The following is a 20,673-nucleotide window of genomic DNA, read 5'->3' as shown; positions in this document are numbered from 1 at the left end:
CCGAGTGTAACCTGCGAAGGAACCGGGACAGCAACTGAATCGGTGGAAACGCGTACATCAGCCTGTACTGATGCCACGGGGCCACTAACGCGTCCGACGCGTCTGCCCGAGGGTCGCGCGTCCTTGCCACGAACCTCTTCACCTTGTAGTTGAGGCGAGACGCGAACAGGTCCACATCTGGAAGACCCCACTTCGCGCACAACATCTGGAAGACAGCCGGATGGAGAGACCATTCCCCCTGATCCAGGGTCTGGCGACTCAGATAGTCCGCCTGCCAGTTCTCCACTCCCGGAATGTGAACCGCCGTTATCGCCGGGACATGAGTCTCGGCCCAAGACAGAATGTCGGCCACTTCTCGAGCCGCTCGGGCACTCCTGGTGCCCCCTTGGTGGTTGATGTAGGCCACCGCCGTGGCATTGTCCGTCTGCACCCGAACCGGGCAGCCCTGCAGCCGGTCCGTCCAGCGATGAAGACAGAGCCTTATCGCACGCAATTCCAGAATGTTGATCGGGAGGGAAGACTCCCCCTCCGACCAGGTCCCCTGGGCGGACAGAACGCCCAGAACACCACCCCAGCCCGACAGGCTGGCATCCGTGGTGATTATCGTCCACGAGATCGGACGAAACGACTTGCCCCCGGACACCAACGGGGACTGGAGCCACCACAGAAGGTTTTCCCTGGTGCGATGACTCAACGAGATCTGAAGATCCAGAGATTGAGGTCGCCCGTCCCACTTGGACAAGATCTCCGCCTGGAGACCCCGCGTGTGAAACTGCGCGAAAGGAATCGCCTCGAAAGCCGAGACCATCAATCCCAGACATCTCATACACGTCCGCAGAGACGAGTTCGGAACGTCCCTGAGGGACCTGACTTCCTCCTGAAGAGTCCTGAGTTTGTCTTCCGGCAGGAAGACCTTCGCCTGCACCGAGTCCAGTATCATTCCCAGATAGGGAAGACGAACCGACGGACTCAGTGTCGACTTTGGAACATTTATCGTCCAACCGAACTCCTGCAGAGTTTGCATCGTGACAGACAGGTCCTTCTCCAGACCCTGACTGGTCGCAGACCGAATCAGAATGTCGTCCAGATACCCCAGGACAGAAATGCCCTGGGCCCTCAATAATGCCAGAACCGGTGCAAGCACCTTGGTGAAGACCCGCGGAGCCGAGGCGAGCCCAAAGGGCAACGCCACGAACTGGTAGTGATCCTCCGCAATGGCAAATCGAAGGTATCTCTGATGACCCTCGAATATGGGGATGTGAAGATGCGCATCCTTCAAATCGATGGAGGCCATGAATTCCCCCGGAACCAGGGCAGCCACCACCGAGCGCAGGGATTCCATGCGGAACTTGCGAACCCGCACAGAGCGGTTCAGAGCTTTCAAGTCCAGAATTGGACGAACCTTGCCCTCCTTTCTGGGCACGGTGAACAGATTGGAATAAAACCCCCGAAATCTGTCCCGATGAGGCACCGGAACCACCACTCCCTGAGCCCTCAGGTCCCGCACCGCCAGGTGCAGATCCCGCAGGCGCTCTGGAGACAGTTGTAGATTTGAGGGAAAAAATCTGCTCTCTGGCCGAGAGAGAAACTCGATCTTGTAACCAGATCGAACGATTTCCAGAACCCATCTGTCCCGCACACGGGCCAACCAGGGCTGAAGAAAACCGAGCAAGCGTCCCCCCACCCCAAAACTGGGTGAGGGCGCCCCTTCAGGCCGAACTGTTATGGGCCGCAGGTCCGGATTGGCCGGACTTCTGTTTCCCAGACCAGGGTTTCTTCTGAGAGCCCTGGCCTTTGAACGGTTTGCCCTTGTAGTGCGGCCGAAAGGCACGAAAGGACCCCTGAGGGGGCCGAAAATTCGCATGCTTCTTCCCAGAAGCCCCCTTAGCCTTGGGGAAATGGGGCAAGAGAGTGCTCTTACCCCCGGTGATCCCCTTAATCAACACATCCAGGGACTCCCCAAAAAGGCGAGACCCATCATAAGGCAGATTGGCTAAGGTTTTACGTGAAGATTGGTCCACCGACCAACATTTCAACCAAACCAGGCGGCGAGACAACACCGCCACGCTGTGCACACGTGCAGCCAACGGAATCAGGTCCAGGTCCGCATCACACAGATACATGACACCCTGGTGGATCTGATCCACCATGTCCAGGGTCGCCGCCGAGGCCGAATCGGCCACTAGGACGCGCCTAAGCATCTGCGTCCAACTTGCGATCGCCTGGGCCGCCATGAGAGAAGCAAATAGAGCCTTAAGCATAGAACCCGTAACAGAATAAGTATGACGGGCAAGAGACTCCAGTCTCCTATCCGTGGCATCACGGAAAACAGGGGATCCCTCTGCAGGAATCGCAGTGGCTTTGTTCAAAACCGCAATTGCATGATCCACTGGTGGAGGCACACACCACCGTTCATCAGTGGCAGGGGAGAAAGGATAACGCAGCTTGAATTTACTTGGTACCGCAAAAGGTTTGCGCAGATCGCGCCATTGATCCTTTACAGCGCGCTGAAAATCAGCATTGCAGGGAAAAACCTGCGGCGTCCTGCGTTTTCTCTGCGTCCCATAAGCCGCCAAGGCAGCGGGGGGACACACTTCGTCCTGCAAACGTAGCGTCTGCTTAATGGAAGCAATCAACTCATCCATGATTGCAAGCTCTTCAGGCGAGCCAGGGGGAGAATTATCAACCCCCTCAACCTCAGCCTCTACCTCAGACCCCACTAGATCAAGAGAGGAGCGGGACCCCGATAGGGGGGTCCCTGCCAGAACAGCCCCATCACCTTCACCCTCAGAATCGGAGGACAGAGTAACTCTGGGCCGTTTAGTAGATTGAGCAGCCACCAGCATTTGCACCTGGGCAGCAAGGCCAGCCACAATAGTGGCTAAATCCCCCCCTGGGGGGGAAACAGCGGTCCCCTGGCTTTCCACCAATACTGTGGGAAACTTGCCCTCCTGAGAATCCATTGCCCCTGTACGCCAGACAACCAAGGGTTAACTGCCCCCTTTCAGCAAGCGCGGTAAGCGCAGCCCACCGCACACACTCAGGCACAATGAGACCCCCACAGGGAATATACAGACTGAATACAGGCAATGGACAACAGGAATAGAAGGATAAAACCTGAGGAGACCCCGCTGCTGCTGCTGCCTCGACCGGTGTTCCAGGAAAAAGGAAGTGATGCTGCCAGGGCGCTCTATGTAAGCCTATGGAGGCTACAAGAAAATGGCCGCCGTGCATGTAAACCATGCGGCCGGAGCGGGCGCCGGTAAAATGGCGTCGTTTGGCGCCGAAACCGCCGCTCCACAGTGCATAAAAACACACACAATTTCATCCCATTATATGGATACATGTCAGATCGCCGCAGCGATCGCTGTATATGCCCCAACATGCCATTAAAAACATGCCCCACAGCACACAGCTTCCCACACTGCCCAGCCTGACACACACAGTGTCATACAGCTCCCCCCCCCCCTTGCAGCCCACAGCATGCAGCCGAGAGATAGGGAGACAAGCAGTGTGATTTAAAGGCAGGTTACACAGTCCCAGACTGAGACCCCCCCAGACAGACAGGTCCCCACATAGACACACTTACCTCATATGGCGTGGGGAACCCGCACAGGCGAACAAGCCGCTGCACATGAGGCAGGGAGAGTCGCAATTCAAGACGCACACAATGGCGGTTAAGAAACCGCACAGCGTCCGGTGAGGTAGCCACCTCACCAAACATCCCTGCACCGAACAGGGATGGGTCGTTCACCGTGCCAGGAGCGTTACCTGGCTGAACGCTCGATGGCAGACTGGGAAGCCACTGACCCACGACCTGCGATCAGGGGGATCAGCCCGAGACCCAGTCCGCATGATCCTCTTCGTCCGAAGAACTAACTAATGCTGACAAAAACAACAGCTAAGTAAAGGTAGAGAAAAAACTCAAATAAAATATTAAAAAGAAGAAAGAGTCTGGGACAAAAAGTCCCAGCACAGAGAGAGCCAGCCACTCCTGACAAGCTAGACATTAAAAACTGAGATATGGTTGCAGGAAGTAGGAGGGTATTGACTGAGGGGACCACCCCTTGAGGGTGGGATATGTTAAAGCTTTATTGTTAACATATTCTGTTGCCTAGCTACTCCTTCGGAGCAAAGTCTAATACCCCATATGTGACGAATATGAAGAGGCGGCGACTGTCGGAGGACGTAAGAGAAAGTACTCTTTCCCCCTGTGAGGCCTTTCATGGTGTCATCCAAGGAAGCTCCAAATAGGCGATCCCCCACAAAAGGAAGATCGGATAAGGCCTTCTTAGAAGCCTGGTCTACAGACCAGCATTTCAGCCAGATAAGTCGCCGCAGGAACACCGATGAGACAGACAATTTAGAAATCAAGGTAACCGCATCCAAAAGAGACGTCACAGACAAACAGTAGCCCTTGGACCAACTGATCTGTCAGCTCCGCAAAGGCAGGGGGGAGCTGTTCCCCCTCCAGGTCCCGGCGTAGATGTTTTGCCCACTCTGTCATAGCTTGTAACACCAGGTCAATAGTAAATACCGGCCTAAGTGCTGAACCAGCCACAGTGAACATATGGTGGGTCAAGGCCTCCGACCTCCTATCAGCCAGATCTGAGAAGACCGGGGACCCTTCAACCGGGAATACGGTGGCTTTATTTAACCTGGAAACCGGGGAGTCCACTACAGGAGGAACCATCCATTTTTTAAGGAAGGAATCCTCATAAGGGTACCGCATTGCAAAATGCTTAGGGGTTGCAAAGGTGCGTTTTGGGCACCCCCAATGTTTTGTGACAATATTGTCAAAGAAGGCGGGAAAGGGGAACACCTTCGCCGCCTTGGAGGCCCTGTGGGTGCCAAAGGTGAGCCGCACCTCCGATGTTTCGTTAGTCGCATCCTCCATCTTTAAGTGCATCCACTAGCGCCTTTTCATTCGCGGCTAGAGGGGCAGAGGAATCATCCTCACTATCTGAGCACGCAGGGTGCGTGGATGCAGACCCCAAAAGGTAACTCACATTCCTCTGCGGCCGAATCAGTTCCAGGATCTGATCAGGAAGAGGAATATCCAGGGATCGGCACTAGAGGCCGGAGAGGGGCTCCCACCGCCGAATCACCACCCATCCGGCTCCAAAAACATGGGTGCTGCTATTTTAAATGGGAAACCACAAGAAAATGGCCGCTTAGGCTACACAAATATGGCTGCTGATCTGTAGCATAAATGGGCTACAAGAAAATTGCGGTACCACACGGATCTCGGGGACCCAGAAGCTCAAAAACGATCCCAACAGGAAGGTGGGCCCTGGCTGGCGCCCCCACCAGGCCCACCCCCTTCCCAAGGTTCGATTGTTCAGTCCCCAGCTCAACACCCCAGGCCGACCTAAAAAGGTATGTCCACCCTAGAAGAGTGAGGGGTGTGTGGGCAAACGGGGGGCAAATGCCTGCAGAAGACCACCGAGAAAGGGGGGGGGAACGCTGACTGGGAGGGAGGGAAGCCTGGGGGTCCGACCATTCCAGTGTAGACATATGCCGGTTTTCGGTAATTCGATATATCGCGGTATTGCATAGCCACGGTATTGTTATTGTGGCATTTTTAAAATACCGAGTTTCTCTGTCAAGTCTGCCTGACTTGTGAATTGATACATTTCAGTGAGCTGGATGACTCATTCACTCACACAGCTAATGCCTATCAGCAAAGTCTCCTAACTATAAACAAAAATGATTACATTGTATTTTTTCCTTCCCTCTGCCAGGGAGAAAGGAAGTTTAACCTCTTAAAGACTGGATCTTTTTCTGACACTTGTTGCTTGCAAGTTAAAATCAGTTTTTTTTTTGCTAGAAAAGTACTTAGAACCCCCAAACATTTTATATATTTTTTTAGCAGAGACCCTACAGAAAAAAATGGCGATTGTTGTAATATTTTATGGCACACTGTATTTGCGCAGCAGTCTTTCAAACGCAATTAATAGACTTTAATGAATAAAAAAAAAAAAAAAAAATGTAACAGTAAAGTTATCCCAATTTTTTTTTTTGTTACACAGAGAATCGTGAGAGAATCGTGATCTTTATTCCAAGCTAAAAAATCGTGATTCTCATTTTGGCCAGAATCGTGCAGCTCTAATATATATATATATACACACACACACACACACACACACACACGCATAGCAGCCCACATTACATTATTATATAGCCATCAAGCAGTGTCTGGCCTACCTGGTGATGACTGGTCCTGGCGCTCTGATCCGATGGCCTGGTCTTTAAAGGGGCAAATCCTTGCGATCCAGAAGTGGTTAAACCTGCAGGAGGACCGGTGTTTTTATCTATTAATGACTTTACTATTGCTTTAGGCCTGGTTCACATGTATGCGGGTTGGTGGTTCACATGTATGCGGGTTGGCGGTTCCATGTATGCGGGTTGGCGGCCCACATTTGCACAGGCATAGCAGCCCATTGATGTGAATGGGCTTGAGCTGCTATGCCTGCGTTTTCAGCTGAAAAAAGATGCATGCAGAATTTAAAAAAAATGCAGTGGCCATGAAATCCATCCTTCTTTTGCACCATGCGACTTACCTGCCGTTGCTGCACACGCAAACTGTTTTTAAATGCCGTGCCCACGTATACAAAAAATGCAGAAAGCTTGCCAGAGCAGGAACTGCAGGTTAGTCGCATGGTGCAAAAGCAGGATGGATTTCAAGGCCACTGAATTTTAAAAAAAATGCTGCATGCACCTTTTTTCTGCGGAAAATGAGGGCATAGCAGCCCGTTCAAATCAATGGGCTGCTATGCCTGTGCAAATGTGGGCTGCCAACCCGCATACATGTGAACCGCCAACCCACATACATGTGAACCACCAACCCGCATACATGCGAACCAGGCCTAAAGCAATAGTAAAGTAATTTATAAACAACACCTCCTTCAGGTTTAACCACATCTTGACCACAAGGATTTGCCCTCTTAATGACCAGGCCATCGGATCGGAGCCGAGCGCCAGGACCAGTTATCACCAGTTAGGCCAGACACTGCTTGATGACCTATTTTAGGCCTGGTTCACAGAGTCTGTACTGACTGACTATATAATAATGTGCATAAGTGAACCAAAGCCCCTAAATTCAGCAATGAAATTGAAGTGAGGTGGAAATTTAATAATTTAAATTTAATAATAGAATACCGTGATAATACCGTATACCGTGGCAAAACCTTAATCAATTAATCGCAGCATGAAAATCTGATACCGTCACAAGCCTATTCCAGTGAGGGGCCCACTTCCACCCCAAAACCCTCCAGGGGTATAGGGGGGGACAGCTACTTACCACACCAAGAACAGGGTGGGCACCGCTGCGGACAGACCACCGCTCCATCGTAATGTGGGTGCTGACGGCCAGGAGGAAAGGCCGCGACTGGCCAAAGCCAGTTCGTATATGCCCTTGACAGATGTTTAAATCGCAGGCGAGCCCCCGTCCAGTGGGGCTATGTCGTGGCTGACCTAGCACGGAGATGCTAGAACGGCATTAGATGCGACTTCAAGTGAGATTTGTAAATCGTACCTGAAGTTGCACTGGTGTGAACAGGGGCTTACTGCGGCAGGTTGGTTCATACAGCCACAATCATGTACCTGTATGTCGCGGCGTGTGCGAGTGGATCTGGAAGACTGTGCCATAATTCACTGCAGCACCAGGCAGTCAGAGGGTCCTGGCCAACCATTTATGGCTGGGACCTGCCGATCGGCTCAGCGAATGACAGAAAAGAGCTCTGTGTTGGTAAACAGCAAAGGGCTCTTTACAGAAAGTAGCAATGTGAATTTTTTTTCACCCTGCTAAGCAGAAAATAAAGAAGAAGAGCAGGGTGCTTAGTAAAATCAGCAGACAAAACACACAATAAACATTGCTAGGCACTCCATTACCCTCGCCCGAGATGTTATCCCCTTCCCAGCCAGTGTCATTAGTACAGTGACAGTGCATTTTATACTATACTAGTGTCATTGGTGATGTCAGAGTCAATTCCCCCCCCCCCCGATGTCAGTTAGTGTCAGTTAGTCCGCCACACTCACAGTCCCATTATAAGTCACTGATCACCGCCATTACTAGTATAAAAAATTAATAAAAATTCCTGTATGTATCCCATAGTTTGTAGCCGCGATAACTTTCAAACAAACCAATCAATACACACTTAGTGGGATTTTATTTACCAAAGACATGTAGCAGAATACAAATTGGCTTAAAGATATGAAGAACATTTTTCTTTTTACATTATTTTATTGTATGCGTTTTATAGCAGAATGTAAAAAATATTGGGTTTTTTTTTTTTCCCACATCACAAAAAAATATAAAAAAATCCAATGGTGAAATCAGATGCTCATAATGAGGGACCAGCATGACACATTAGAGACAACACAATCCTACACATAGGACAGAGGAGAGGAGGCATTCCACCCGCCTACCACAGCAGAGGACAGACATGACAGATATCAGAGGTTAGAAAAGAGGCTAGAAGAGCTATAAGAGGTAAATGTAGGAAGAGGAGGATTGAGATGACAGATATAAGAAGTGTACACGAGGATATGACAGATATATATAGTAAGGGTACAGAGAGGATGGAGGCAACAAATTAAAGATGTGAAGATGAGGATAAGGATGACAAATATAAGCTGTGAAGAGGGTAATAATGAGATTGGAGTGGACATATTTCAGATCTGACGATGAGAATGAAGATGACAGACAGGAGAAAGGAGAATGAAGATGACAGACAGGAGAAAGGAGAATGAAGATGACAGACAGGAGAAAGGAGAATGGATGAGGACAGACAGGAGAAAGGAGAATGGATGAGGACAGACAGGAGAAAGGAGAATGGATGAGGACAGACAGGAGAAAGGAGAATGGATGAGGACAGACAGGAGAAAGGAGAATGGATGGGGACAGACAGGAGAAGGGAGGGGACAGACAGGAGAAGGGAGGGGGACAGACAGGAGAAGGGAGGGGGACAGACAGGAGAAGGGAGGGGGACAGACAGGAGAAGGGAGGGGGACAGACAGGAGAAGGGAGGGGGACAGACAGGAGAAGGGAGGGGGACAGACAGGAGAAGGGAGGGGGACAGACAGGAGAAAGGAGAATGGAGGGGACAGACAGGAGAAAGGAGAATGGAGCCCCCAGGAGGTGACAGAGAAGAGGAGGATGGGGGGGGGGGTGACAGTGAAGAGGAGGATGGGGGGTGACAGTGAAGAGGAGGATGGGGGGGGTGACAGTGAAGAGGAGGATGGGGGTGACAGAGAAGAGGAGGATGGAGGTGACAGAGAAGAGGAGGATGGAGGTGACAGAGAAGAGGAGGATGGAGGTGACAGTGAGGAGGATGGAGGTGACAGAGAAGAGGAGGATGGAGGTGACAGAGAAGAGGAGGATGGAGGTGACAGAGAAGAGGAGGGTGGAGGTGACAGAGAAGAGGAGGGTGGAGGTGACAGAGAAGAGGAGGGTGGAGGTGACAGAGAAGAGGAGGGTGGAGGTGACAGTGAGGAGGGTGGAGGTGACAGAGAAGAGGAGGATGGAGGTGACAGAGAAGAGGAGGATGGAGGTGACAGAGAAGAGGAGGATGGAGGTTACAGTGAGGAGGAGGATGGGGGTGACAGTGAGGAGGATGGAGGTGACAGTGAAGAGGAGGATAGGAGGTGACAGTGAAGAGGAGGATAGGAGGTGACAGTGAAGAGGAGGATGGAGGTGACAGAGAAAAGGAGGATGGAGGTGACAGAGAAAAGGAGGATGGAGGTGACAGAGAAGAGGAGGATGGAGGTGACAGAGAAGAGGAGGATGGAGGTGACAGAGAAGAGGAGGATGGAGGTGACAGAGAAGAGGAGGATGGAGGTGACAGGGAAGAGGAGGATGGAGGTGACAGGGAAGAGGAGGATAGGAGGTGACAGAGAAGAGGAGGATAGGAGGTGACAGAGAAGAGGAGGATGGGGGGGGTGACCGAGAAGAGGAGGATGGGGGGGGTGACCGAGAAGAGGAGGATGGGGGGGTGACCGAGAAGAGGAGGATGGGGGGGGGGGGTGACAGAGAAGAGGAGGATGGGGGGGGGGGTGACAGAGAAGAGGAGGATGGGGGGGTGACAGAGAGGAGGAGGATGGGGGGGGTGACAGAGAAGAGGAGGATGGGGGGGGTGACAGAGAAGAGGAGGATGGGGGGGGGTGACAGAGAAGAGGAGGATGGGGGGGTGACAGAGAAGAGGAGGATGGGGGGGTGACAGAGAAGAGGAGGATGGGGGGGGGTGACCGAGAAGAGGAGGATGGGGGGGGGGGTGACAGAGAAGAGGAGGATGGGGGGGGTGACAGAGAAGAGGAGGATGGGGGGGGTGACAGAGAAGAGGAGGATGGGGGGGGTGACAGAAGAGGAGGATGGGGGGGTGACAGAGAAGAGGAGGATGGGGGGGTGACAGAGAAGAGGAGGATGGGGGGGTGACAGAGAAGAGGAGGATGGGGGGGTGACAGAGAAGAGGAGGATGGGGGGGTGACAGAGAAGAGGAGGATGGGGGGGTGACAGAGAAGAGGAGGATGGGGGGGTGACAGAGAAGAGGAGGATGGGGGGGTGACAGAGAAGAGGAGGATGGGGGGGTGACAGAGAAGAGGAGGATGGGGGGGTGACAGAGAAGAGGAGGATGGGGGGTGACAGAGAAGAGGAGGATGGGGTGACAGAGAAGAGGAGGATGGGGTGACAGAGAAGAGGAGGATGGGGGTGACAGAGAAGAGGAGGATAGGAGGTGACAGAGAAGAGGAGGATGGGGTGACAGAGAAGAGGAGGATGGGGGTGACAGGGAAGAAGAGGATGGAGGTGACAGGGAAGAGGAGGATGGAGGTGACAGTGAAGAGGATGGAGGTGACAGTGAAGAGGAGGATGGAGGCGACAGTGAAGAGGAGGATGGAGGCGACAGTGAAGAGGAGGATGGGGGTGACAGTGAAGAGGAGGATGGGGGGTGACAGTGAAGAGGAGGATGGGGGGTGACAGTGAAGAGGAGGATGGGGGGTGACAGAGAAGAGGAGGATGGGGGGTGACAGAGAAGAGGAGGTGACAGGGAAGAGGAGGATGGGGATGACAGTGAGGAGGATGGGGATGACAGTGAAGAGGAGGATGGAGGCGACAGTGAAGAGGAGGATGGGGGTGACAGTGAAGAGGAGGATGGGGGGTGACAGTGAAGAGGAGGATGGGGGGTGACAGTGAAGAGGAGGATGGGGGGTGACAGAGAAGAGGAGGATGGGGGGTGACAGAGAAGAGGAGGTGACAGGGAAGAGGAGGATGGGGATGACAGTGAGGAGGATGGGGATGACAGTGAAGAGGATGACAGTGAAGAGGATGGGGATGACAGTGAAGAGGAGGATGGGGATGACAGTGAAGAGGAGGATGGGGATGACCGGTGTGGTGTTGCTCCTGGCACACAGCGCCCCCCTCAGTCAGTGGGCAGAGTTGAGTGATCACACCCCCAGTCCGCTCCTCCCCTTACCTGAGCTCCGCCGGCTCCTCCCATCTCCCCGCCTCCCGGCCAGCTTCTTCCAGTCTCCGGAGGGTAATAGCCGGCTCCCCAGCCCGCCGGCGCCTCCTCTTGCCTCTGCCGGCCCAGCACCTCCCCTCCAGGGTAATATCCGCCGCCATCCCCGGCTCTGTGCGCGGCAGACATGGAACTAACTGTAGACACAGCCGCTCAAACACACTCCTACTGCGCAGCCGCGGGGCAAAACACGGCAACCGGGTACTAGCCAATCACAGGTACCGAGCCGCCAAGACAGCTAATGGGACGTGAGCGCGTGAAATGAACCACGCCCACTAGAGGTTTGTACAGCCAATGAGAAGTGAGAAGAATTAGCTGTCATTTTTCCGAAGTTCCCGCCCTCATTTGTCCTTATAATGGTCCTGTCCAATCATGAGTAAAACTTCCACGTTACGTCAACATTCCATTTTTCCAATGGCCATAGACCACGGTTCGCGCATGCCTGCTCATACCCACTAGCACCTGGCCAACGCCAGCATCTCCTCTCAGCCAATCAGAAAACACAATCGCTCTGGTAACTCCCACTTCAAAAGTCATTCACCAACACCAAGCTACTCTGGGGTGTTCCATCCAATCAGTGTGTAACATGGTCTGGCCGCGTCCCCCCCACTTCTCCGCGAGGTCCCTCCTGCGAAACCCACGCCTCTAAAAGTCAGCCGTGCCGCCGGAAGTGGCAAGGGAAAGATGGTGGAATTTCCGGTTGCCGGTGTTGCGCGGTGTCCCGTGTGAAGAGAAGCCCCGTTCGGGGGGGCGGGAGGCAGAATGAATTATATGCCGGGGACAGCCAGCCTCATAGAGGACATAGACAGTCAGTATACCTCCTCCCCCCTCATACGTGTTCTGTCTGTGTGTATGTGGCTCGCAAGGCATGCTAGGACTTGTAGTTCTCAGGTTATGGTGATTGGCCCCTGTCATAGACCTTTGACTGCCCCGCGCACAGGAAGCCAGGCTCTGCTCTACCTGAACACCTGTGTAGGGCTGACACCTCAACCAAATCTATATTAGAGTAGAACTATAGGCAGAACTTCTTCCTTTTTATTTATTATGGATGGAGTAAGGGAGAGTTACAGCTCCTGGAAGATTTTCTTTCACCATCTGTGTCTTATTGGGGAGATTTCCCTTCACTTCCTGTCCCATATCCAAACAGGAAGTGAGAGGAAATCCCTGCAAATGAAGGGAATCCCTTGGGGGTTCCCTGTGTCACCAGAACTCCTCATTGGAAGATTTCCCCTTTTATTACTTTTCTGGGGACAACCCAAAATGTGTGATTTTCTTTTATTTTCACTTTCAATAATAATAGTAAACAGGACAAATATAGAGGGGGTGATTCTCCCTAATGGGGACACTGACGTGTTCTATTCCTTCTCCATTCTATCCAAGGCCAAAAAAATAATTGTCTTTAGTTATACTTTGACCCCTTCTGGACTGGAAGATTTCCCCCTTAATGACCAGGCCATTGTTTGTGATACGACACTGCATTACTTTAACTGACAATTGTGCAGTCGTGCGACCTAAATAAAATTGGTGTGTTTTTTTTTTTTTTTTTTTCTCTCCCACAAATAGAGCTTTCTTTTGGTGGTATTTAATCACCTCTGTGATTTTATGTGCTATAGACAAAAACGTCAATTCTGAGGGGGAAAAAAAAAAATATATATATATATATATATATATATATATATATATATATATATATATATATAATCTCACATTCTGCTATATAACATTAACTGTAAAAAAAAAATCAACTTTTTTTTTTTTTTTTCCCAGAAGTTTAAGGCCAATATGTATTCTGCTACATAAATTTAGTGAAAAAAAACTCCCAATAAGTGTATATTGATTGGTTTGCACAAAAGTTATCATGTATACAAACTAGGGGAAAGACTTGTAATTTTTATTTATTTTGTTCTACTAGTAATGGCGGTGATCAGTGTTTTTTGCGAGATTGCAGTGAAAGGATCAGTCGCCTGACTGATGTTTTTGGCACTTTGGGGGGGGGGGGGGACAAGTGACATTCCAAAGTAATCTGTGCTAGAAATGTGCACTGTCACTGTATTAATGACACTGGCAGGGAAGAGGTTAGTATCAGGGGCAATCAAAGGGTTAAATGTGTCCCTAGGGGGTACTTTCTTACTGTGGGGGGGGCTTGTTGCATGAACAAAGCGACCTGTGATCCTATAATAAGAGGCGCACAGGATCCCTGTGCTCATCACTGACAGAACATCGGTCTGCCGTGTTTACATTGATCGCAGTTCTGTCTCCACGGGGAGCGATCGCTGGTGCTCGGTGGACATCGCGGCTGACTGGCTCCCCCTGTAGCCAATTAGTGCGTGCCAGCGAAGTGACGTACAGGTACGTTGTTTTGCGGTACAGAGCCGACCTGCTGCCTTAAACTATGGAAGCTGGTCAGCAAGTGGTTAAAGTGCTTGTAAAGTCCCAATGGGGGGGGGGGGGGTTTAGGGAATTATAACCGGTTATACTTACCTCCTCCTGCATTTGGTTTTGCACAGAGCAGCCCGGATCCTCCTTGCTGTTCCTGGCCCCTCCCTCCTGTCGACTGCCCCCCACACCAAGCAGTTTGCTATGGGGGCAGCCAAGCTGCAGTTCCGTGTGTCCATTCAGACACGGAGCTGCAGGTTCGGCCTCGCCTCCTCTCTCCTGATTGGCTAATCGACTTTGATTAACAGCTGCGGGTGCCAATCAGGAGGGAGAGTCCCGGACAGCCGAGGTACTCGTGGACAACACTGGACAGAGATGGGGCACAGGTGAGTATTTGGGGGGGGGGGGGGCTGCACACAGAAGGCTCTTGCTTTTTGACTACAATGCTCCAGGCAGAGACCTAGAAAAGTGCCCTCTGTCAAAGCAGCCCCCATCTTGCTAGCCTAATGAGGAGTTACTGTAGCTGCTGGCTTTTACTATTGGGGAACCTACCTGTCCAGGCATCCAGGGTGTCCTTACTATAGCCCATTCTTGAATCGGCTCTCGGTTGCTGACGCCGCCATCTTGGCTAAGGGAATCCAGCAGTGAAGCCTTGCAGCTTCACAGCCAGTTTGGTCCTGCACATGTGTGAATCGAACTGCGCTTTTTGTATGAGCCAGGTGCGGGGGGGAGGAGAGAGCTAAACTTCCAGCTCACTTTGCTGTAGAGAACTAACTGAGTGGTAAGTGGGAGTGGATACCAACATCTGGTCCCTGCTTCCCCCAAATGTGACAGGAGGCGGCGGCAGACAAGTGGTACTTCCCCTTTTGGGTGGAGCTACGCTTTAAAGTGGTAATAAAGATATGGCTAAAAATAAAAACGCATGTCATACTTGCCTGCTCTGTGTAATAGTTTTACACAGCAGCCCCAATCCTCCTCTTCTTGCATCCCCTGCCGCCGCTCCATACCCCCCCTCCTTGATCAGGAACCCCAATAGCAAGTCAGTTGCACTGGTGCCTGCTCACTTCCAAGCTGTGTCTATTTATTGCTGGAACTGAATGAACTTATCTATTTTTTTTTTTTTTTTCTCTCAACCAATTTAACATAGAGCTACAGCTTGGCCCCTCCCCCCTACTCTCTCCTCTTTATCTTACTGGCTGTGATTGACAGCAGAGGTAACCAACCTGAGAGAGGGCTTAGGTGAGTATTGGGGGGGGGGGGGACAACAACTGAGGGGAGAGCTGCATCCAGAAGGCTCTACCTCTTTTCCCCATAGAAATACAGTATCTGTTTTTTTTCTTTTTTCTATCTGGGACAAATATTGGAGCGTTAGTCCTCATTTACACTTGCAGTTGGGGGGGGGGCTTAAAACGTGTGGCTGAGCTGTGTTGTTACCGCTCCCTCTTAGGCAGCATTCACATGGGTGATTTGGCCCGGTATGAACTAAAGTGTCAGGAACTCTTCTGATTCCTGCTGATGTTAGTGGCTAGCTGAGGCCACTGAGCCCATTCACTAACATGAGCCAGGGATCACTGCAGATGAATGCTAGCTGTGTGGACAGCCACAGATAGCTGCAGCCACCATGGGCTCAGTGGCCACAGCTAGCCACTCTCATCAGCAGGAATCCAAGGATTGGCACTGGGCCTAATCGCCCGTGAACTTTTAGCCTTCAGCTACAAAGGCAGTGGATGGGAGTATTTAAACGTTGTGAAGCTTTGTGGTGTGGCAAAAATTGTACCTGTTATCACACTCTGCAGGCAGCCCACTGAACGCTACCTATTCACCTGAATGGGGCCGTGCCACACCTGCATAAAATGCACATGGTTCAGAGGGCCCCGGGGCTCCCCACCCCCCTGATATCAGCTCTTTTGTCCTAAGGGCTGGTGTAGATGAGGCTCTGGAATTAGATTTTGTAGGCCTCGGTCACACTGTCACTGTTAAACTTACATTTCTGTGTATGTGGAAGACATTTATGAATGCTTTTTTTTTTTTTTTTTAATGGTGCCATTCACACGGACAACAGGAAAAGAGAACGTTTCGTTCCCAACAGCAGGTCCAGTGCTGTCTCTGCAGATTGTTGGGATGACTACTACTGCTGGGAAGAGTTCACGAAAAAGTGTGTTTTTTTTTTTTTTTTTTTTTTCTTTTATATTTTAATTAATGTACAAAAGTTACCTATAAGACTCAAAACAAAAGCTCCTGGATAGAAATCTGACAGGAACTAATATTAATGGGTGATTGCACCTGCCTTGGCACCCAGGTTATATAACGATTTGGCTCCTAATGCAGGTGCAATCACTAATGATAATCTTCTGTCAGTTTATCATCCAGAATCTTTTGTTTTGAGTCTGATAGATACTTGTGTTACATTAATTAAAGTGTAGAAGAGGAGAGACAGCCGACAATGGATGCCTCATGGTAAGCCTATTACATTGTCACTATACTACATAGTAAGTATACCTTGTCACTATTGTCACATTGGGATGTCCAGTCAATAAATCTGGATTTTGACCTCATCTGGAGTGCAGCCGTTTCTTTTTCTTCATTGATTATCCGCGGAGGCGAGCCGGGGCATGCACCGGTGTTGTCATCAGGCTTACATACCACTTTGAGAAGTGGGTTCCTTTTCTTTGTAAGCCTATGGGTGATGCCACTGCAAAGGCATTGCCGCTGTTGTTGGCGATCTCTCCTCTTAGCTGAAGCCATCCGCTGGGGAGATCATGTGACTGGACCAAGAACGCCTTCAGAATAGGTAAGTATAGGCCTCTTTCCTTTACAGGGTAATTAGTATGGGGGTGGGAGCAGGTTTAACAGTCTTGCTGGCAGGTCCGTACATCATACAGCCGCTGGGATTGTGTGTGAAACTGACTCCTGCCTTTCAGGTGAAAGCATTTAGGTGACTGCGCTGCCGTCTGATCGCACACACCCCTGGTACCGGCCCTCTCTTCCTCTTCTTGCTGTGACCAGGAAAGCTGTGACCAGGAAAGCGAGGTCTATGACGTTACTTACGGGTCAGCCTCTCCATGTCCCCAATGCAATTCTCATTGCAAACCATTCAGTGGAGTCCAGAGGAAATATTACACCCAAGCAGATAAAAAAATCTCCCTTCAAGAAATTGAGACCCCCCCCCCCCTCCCTTTACATAATCGCATGTGTGATCCTAAACTCATGCGTTGGGGGTGCCTACGCATGAAAATGTCGCTTGCAGTACACGTTGCATATCTCTGCACGCGCCTGAGTGAGAACAATAATTCTAACACAAGACCTCCTCTGAAACACTAAACTGATGGGAGGCTTTTGTATCGTTGGCTATAGAAAATATAGGGTAGGGTAGTGAAGTTTATCATTTTACCGGCAGATGCAAATTTAAGGTTTAACATGTTTGGTGTCTATTTACTGCAATCTAAAGTTTTGCTTTTCCTAGACCTTGTTCAGTAATAACGTGACATAAAAAATTGTAACTACCACTATTTTATTCTCTAGGGTCTGATTTCAGAAAATGTTTGGGGGGGTTTTGTGTAATCTTCAACCCTAAAATGATTTTTTTTTTAAGCGTGTGCAAAAAAAAGCTCTGGCAGCGAAAAGGTTAAGCTTAGTGTTTTGACGGAACTCCTTTTAAAGTTGGTCTAAAGTTAATTTCTTTTCTTCACAGAAAAACACTTGGTCCTTCTCAGAGATGGAAGAACTCTCATCGGATACTTGAGAAGCATTGACCAATTTGGTGAGAACTCTTCTTGAATATTCAGTGTGTTAGGCTGTTTGGAATGGGTTTCTATAATCAGGCTCTTGAGAATGTTCGAACAAAAAATACACGGAGCCCCTGTCCTCTTTCCTATTCAAGACAACATGAGGCTGTTGGAAAGATACTGTCAGACCATTTGTTTTGAGAAAAGTATTTTCGTGGAATTAAAGTGGTTAAGTCATGCAGCAATCCCCTCTGCTATGTTAAATGTCCCCAGTGCGTTCGTGTTTTAAAAAAAACAAATGCTGCTGTGTACCCGATTTCAGATCGGAGCTCGTGTGACCGGCTGCCTCTCTCGAGCTGACAGAAGAGCGGGTGGGGCTGAGAAATCCCCGCTGACGGAAGAGGAGGAGGGGGAGGTGGCCAGTCATGTGAGCGCTGATCGGCACTCTGAAATCAGGCTAACAGCAACATTTAAAAAAAAATATATGCATTGTGGACATTAACATGGCAAAGGGGATTGTTGCAAGGTTATTGTATTATTAGAGCAGCAGGAGGGGAGGATCGTGGAGTGGACAGAGCTGACAGGCAGGGAGGGAAGGGGAGAGGAGAACTGCGGATGACGGAGGCATGTAAACTGACCACGGTGGAAGGGCTCAGCAGCCATGATAAACCGTGGTCCATTTATAGGGGGAGAGTAGGATCAGCCAGGTATTTCAGGTGATACAGGGGGCCAAATGACACAGCACAAGCACTGTGCTGTATAACATGCTTTAACCACTTGCCGACCGCTCACGTTGAGTGTACTGTGGCAAAGTGGTTCGTTATCGTCCAGCGACGTAGACCTACGTCGCTGGAATCCTCCCCTTGTGGGCAGCGTGCACTGCCGGAGGCTTGCTCCCGCTGTATTCAGTCACAGCGGGAGTCGAGCCAGGGGAGGAGCGGCGGTCATCACCGCCGCTCTTCCTCGATCGTCGGGGATCGAGTGTGGAGATCCGCCCGCTTGTGTAAACAAAGTGGGCGGATCTCCTAAGTGACAGGCAGGGACAGATTGCAGGGGTACAGCATAGCTGAACCTGCGATCTGTGCCTGTGTCACACAGTCCCCTCCCCCCACACACGTAAGTAAGCACCAGGCATGCATAACCCCTTGATTACCAATAAAAGTTAACCCCCTTCCCTGCCAGTGTAATTTTTACAGTGACAGTGCATATTTATAGCAAAGTGTCATTTTGTCAGTCAAGGGTCTGATCTGTCCGCCGCAATGTCGCAGTCCCGCAGAAAAAATTGCAGATCGCCGCCATTGCTTCTTAAAAAAAAAAAAAAAAGAGAACCATAAAAATGACAAATTTCCCGTAGTTAGTAGCTGCGATAACTTTTGCGCAAACCAATCAAAATACGCTTATTGCAATTTTTTATTTGTTTCACCAAAAATATGTAGCAGAAAACAAATTGGCCTAAAATGTTAAATTTTGATTTTTTTTTTTTTTGTGTTTTATAGCGCAAAAAGTAAAAATCGCATAGGTGCTCAAATACCACCCACCAAAAGGATCTCTATTTGTGGGGGGAAAAAAGGACATCAATTTAATTTGGGTACAGCATCGCACGCCCGCGCAATTGTCCGTTAAAGTAACGCAGTGCCGAATCGCAAAATATGGCCTTGTCAGGAATGGGGTAAAATCTTCCGGTCTTAAAGCGGTTAAAAATACGCTCATTGAGAATTTTTTTTGTCAAAGACTTGTAGCTAAATACATTTTGTCCTAAATATATGACAAAAATTGAATATATTGGATATTTTTTAACTGTCAAAGTAGAAAAATATTGTTTTATTTTTCAAAATTGTCGCATTTTTTTATTAATATTGCAAAAAATGAAAAGCGCAGAGGTGTTCAAATACCACCAAAAGAAATCTCTGTTTGGGGGGGAAAAAAAGGACGTAAATTTCGTTTGGGTACGGCATTGCATGACTGCGCAATTGTCAGTTAAAGTTGCACAGTGCCGAATCGTAAAAAGTGGCCTGGACGTACAGCAGGAAAATCCTCCGGTGGTTAAGGGAACAGGATCCAATTTTTCATTTTGGGTAACAAACACTTTTATTTCCATGCATGGTGTGTGGGGGTTTTTATAACCCGTAATGGCCTCTCTTGTGTAGAAATCCATGAGCGCTAAGGCTGCTGCTGAGTTCTGCTATGTAAGTGGTTAGCACTTCTGCCTAGCAGCGCTATGGTTGTTGGTTTTAATCTCCTGCCTGAAGTTTGCCTGTGTGGGTTTCCTTTGGATACTCTGGCTTCCTCCCGAACTCCAAAGACATGCTGGTAGGTTAATTGACTCCTGTCTAAATTTTGGCTAGCATATGTATGTGTGTATGCATGGGAGGTTGGAACCTTAGCTTGTAAACTCATTGAGGGCAGGGACTGATGTAAATGAGGTGTGTTTGTGTGTGTGTGTGTGTGTGTGTACGCACACACACCCCATAGCGCCACTATAAAAGTACCTGTAATAAAAATATCAGCAGCCCCAACAAATTGAGAGCTGTCTCAGGTAAAGGAAGGGGCAGAGTAGCTGGGCCAGCACAGATAGTAGTTTCAGAAATTCAGTTTTAGCTTTGCCGCCCCAAAAGACTTGGATAGCTTACATGGGCTTTCTGAAAAGTTAATCTATGTTAGGCCAAAAAAAAGCAAATGCAGTATCCCTGCAATTTCCCCTGCATTTTATCCCTATAAAGACCCTGCAAATGCAGAAGGCGACCAGTTTATTTGCCAATAATGTAAGTCGTTCCAAATTTCCTATTGTAGAGCTGACAACATGCAGGATTTTTGTGCACTGAAAGGTGTCAGCCCTATCCAGTTTTCCATTGCTAAACTACTCGGATCCACCCTACTATTTTACTCAACACTGTAGTCCCAAGATGAGAACAAATGGAGGTAACACAGGAAGTGTGCACAGGAAAAGTGACAAATGGGACAGCTCTGAATTTGGCAAGATCAGCAGATATGTTTTTGTACTTATTGATTTCCATGATATATTTAACGAATCAAAATGTTGCAAATTTTCCTAGTTA

General features: G+C 49.7%; 2 protein-coding genes across 2 annotated transcripts in view; one reads left to right on the top strand and one right to left on the bottom strand.

Annotated features, from left to right (window-relative positions):
• Nucleotides 1-11,716, bottom strand: part of BAG4 (BAG cochaperone 4) — a 60,639-nt gene extending 48,923 nt beyond the window's left edge. Inside the window, exon 1 of the mRNA XM_082254138.1 lies at nt 11,472-11,716. Coding sequence (XP_082110264.1) covers nt 11,472-11,645 — 174 coding nt within the window. The 5' untranslated portion in view covers nt 11,646-11,716. The remainder of the gene's footprint in view (nt 1-11,471) is intronic.
• Nucleotides 11,717-12,117: 401 nt separating this feature from the next.
• The window catches only part of LSM1 (LSM1 homolog, mRNA degradation associated), a 31,101-nt gene continuing 22,545 nt past the window's right edge, over nt 12,118-20,673 (top strand). Inside the window, exons 1-2 of the mRNA XM_082254139.1 lie at nt 12,118-12,324; nt 17,584-17,652. Of these exons, the coding sequence (XP_082110265.1) occupies nt 12,279-12,324; nt 17,584-17,652 (115 nt within the window). The 5' untranslated portion in view covers nt 12,118-12,278. The remainder of the gene's footprint in view (nt 12,325-17,583; nt 17,653-20,673) is intronic.

The sequence above is a fragment of the Pelophylax lessonae genome (genome assembly GCF_965119305.1).
Source record: "Pelophylax lessonae genome assembly, chromosome: 4".
NCBI classification, from domain to species: domain Eukaryota; kingdom Metazoa; phylum Chordata; class Amphibia; order Anura; family Ranidae; genus Pelophylax; species Pelophylax lessonae.
Note: the sequence above shows the minus strand (reverse complement) of the source record. Positions and strands in the feature narration are given on the sequence as shown.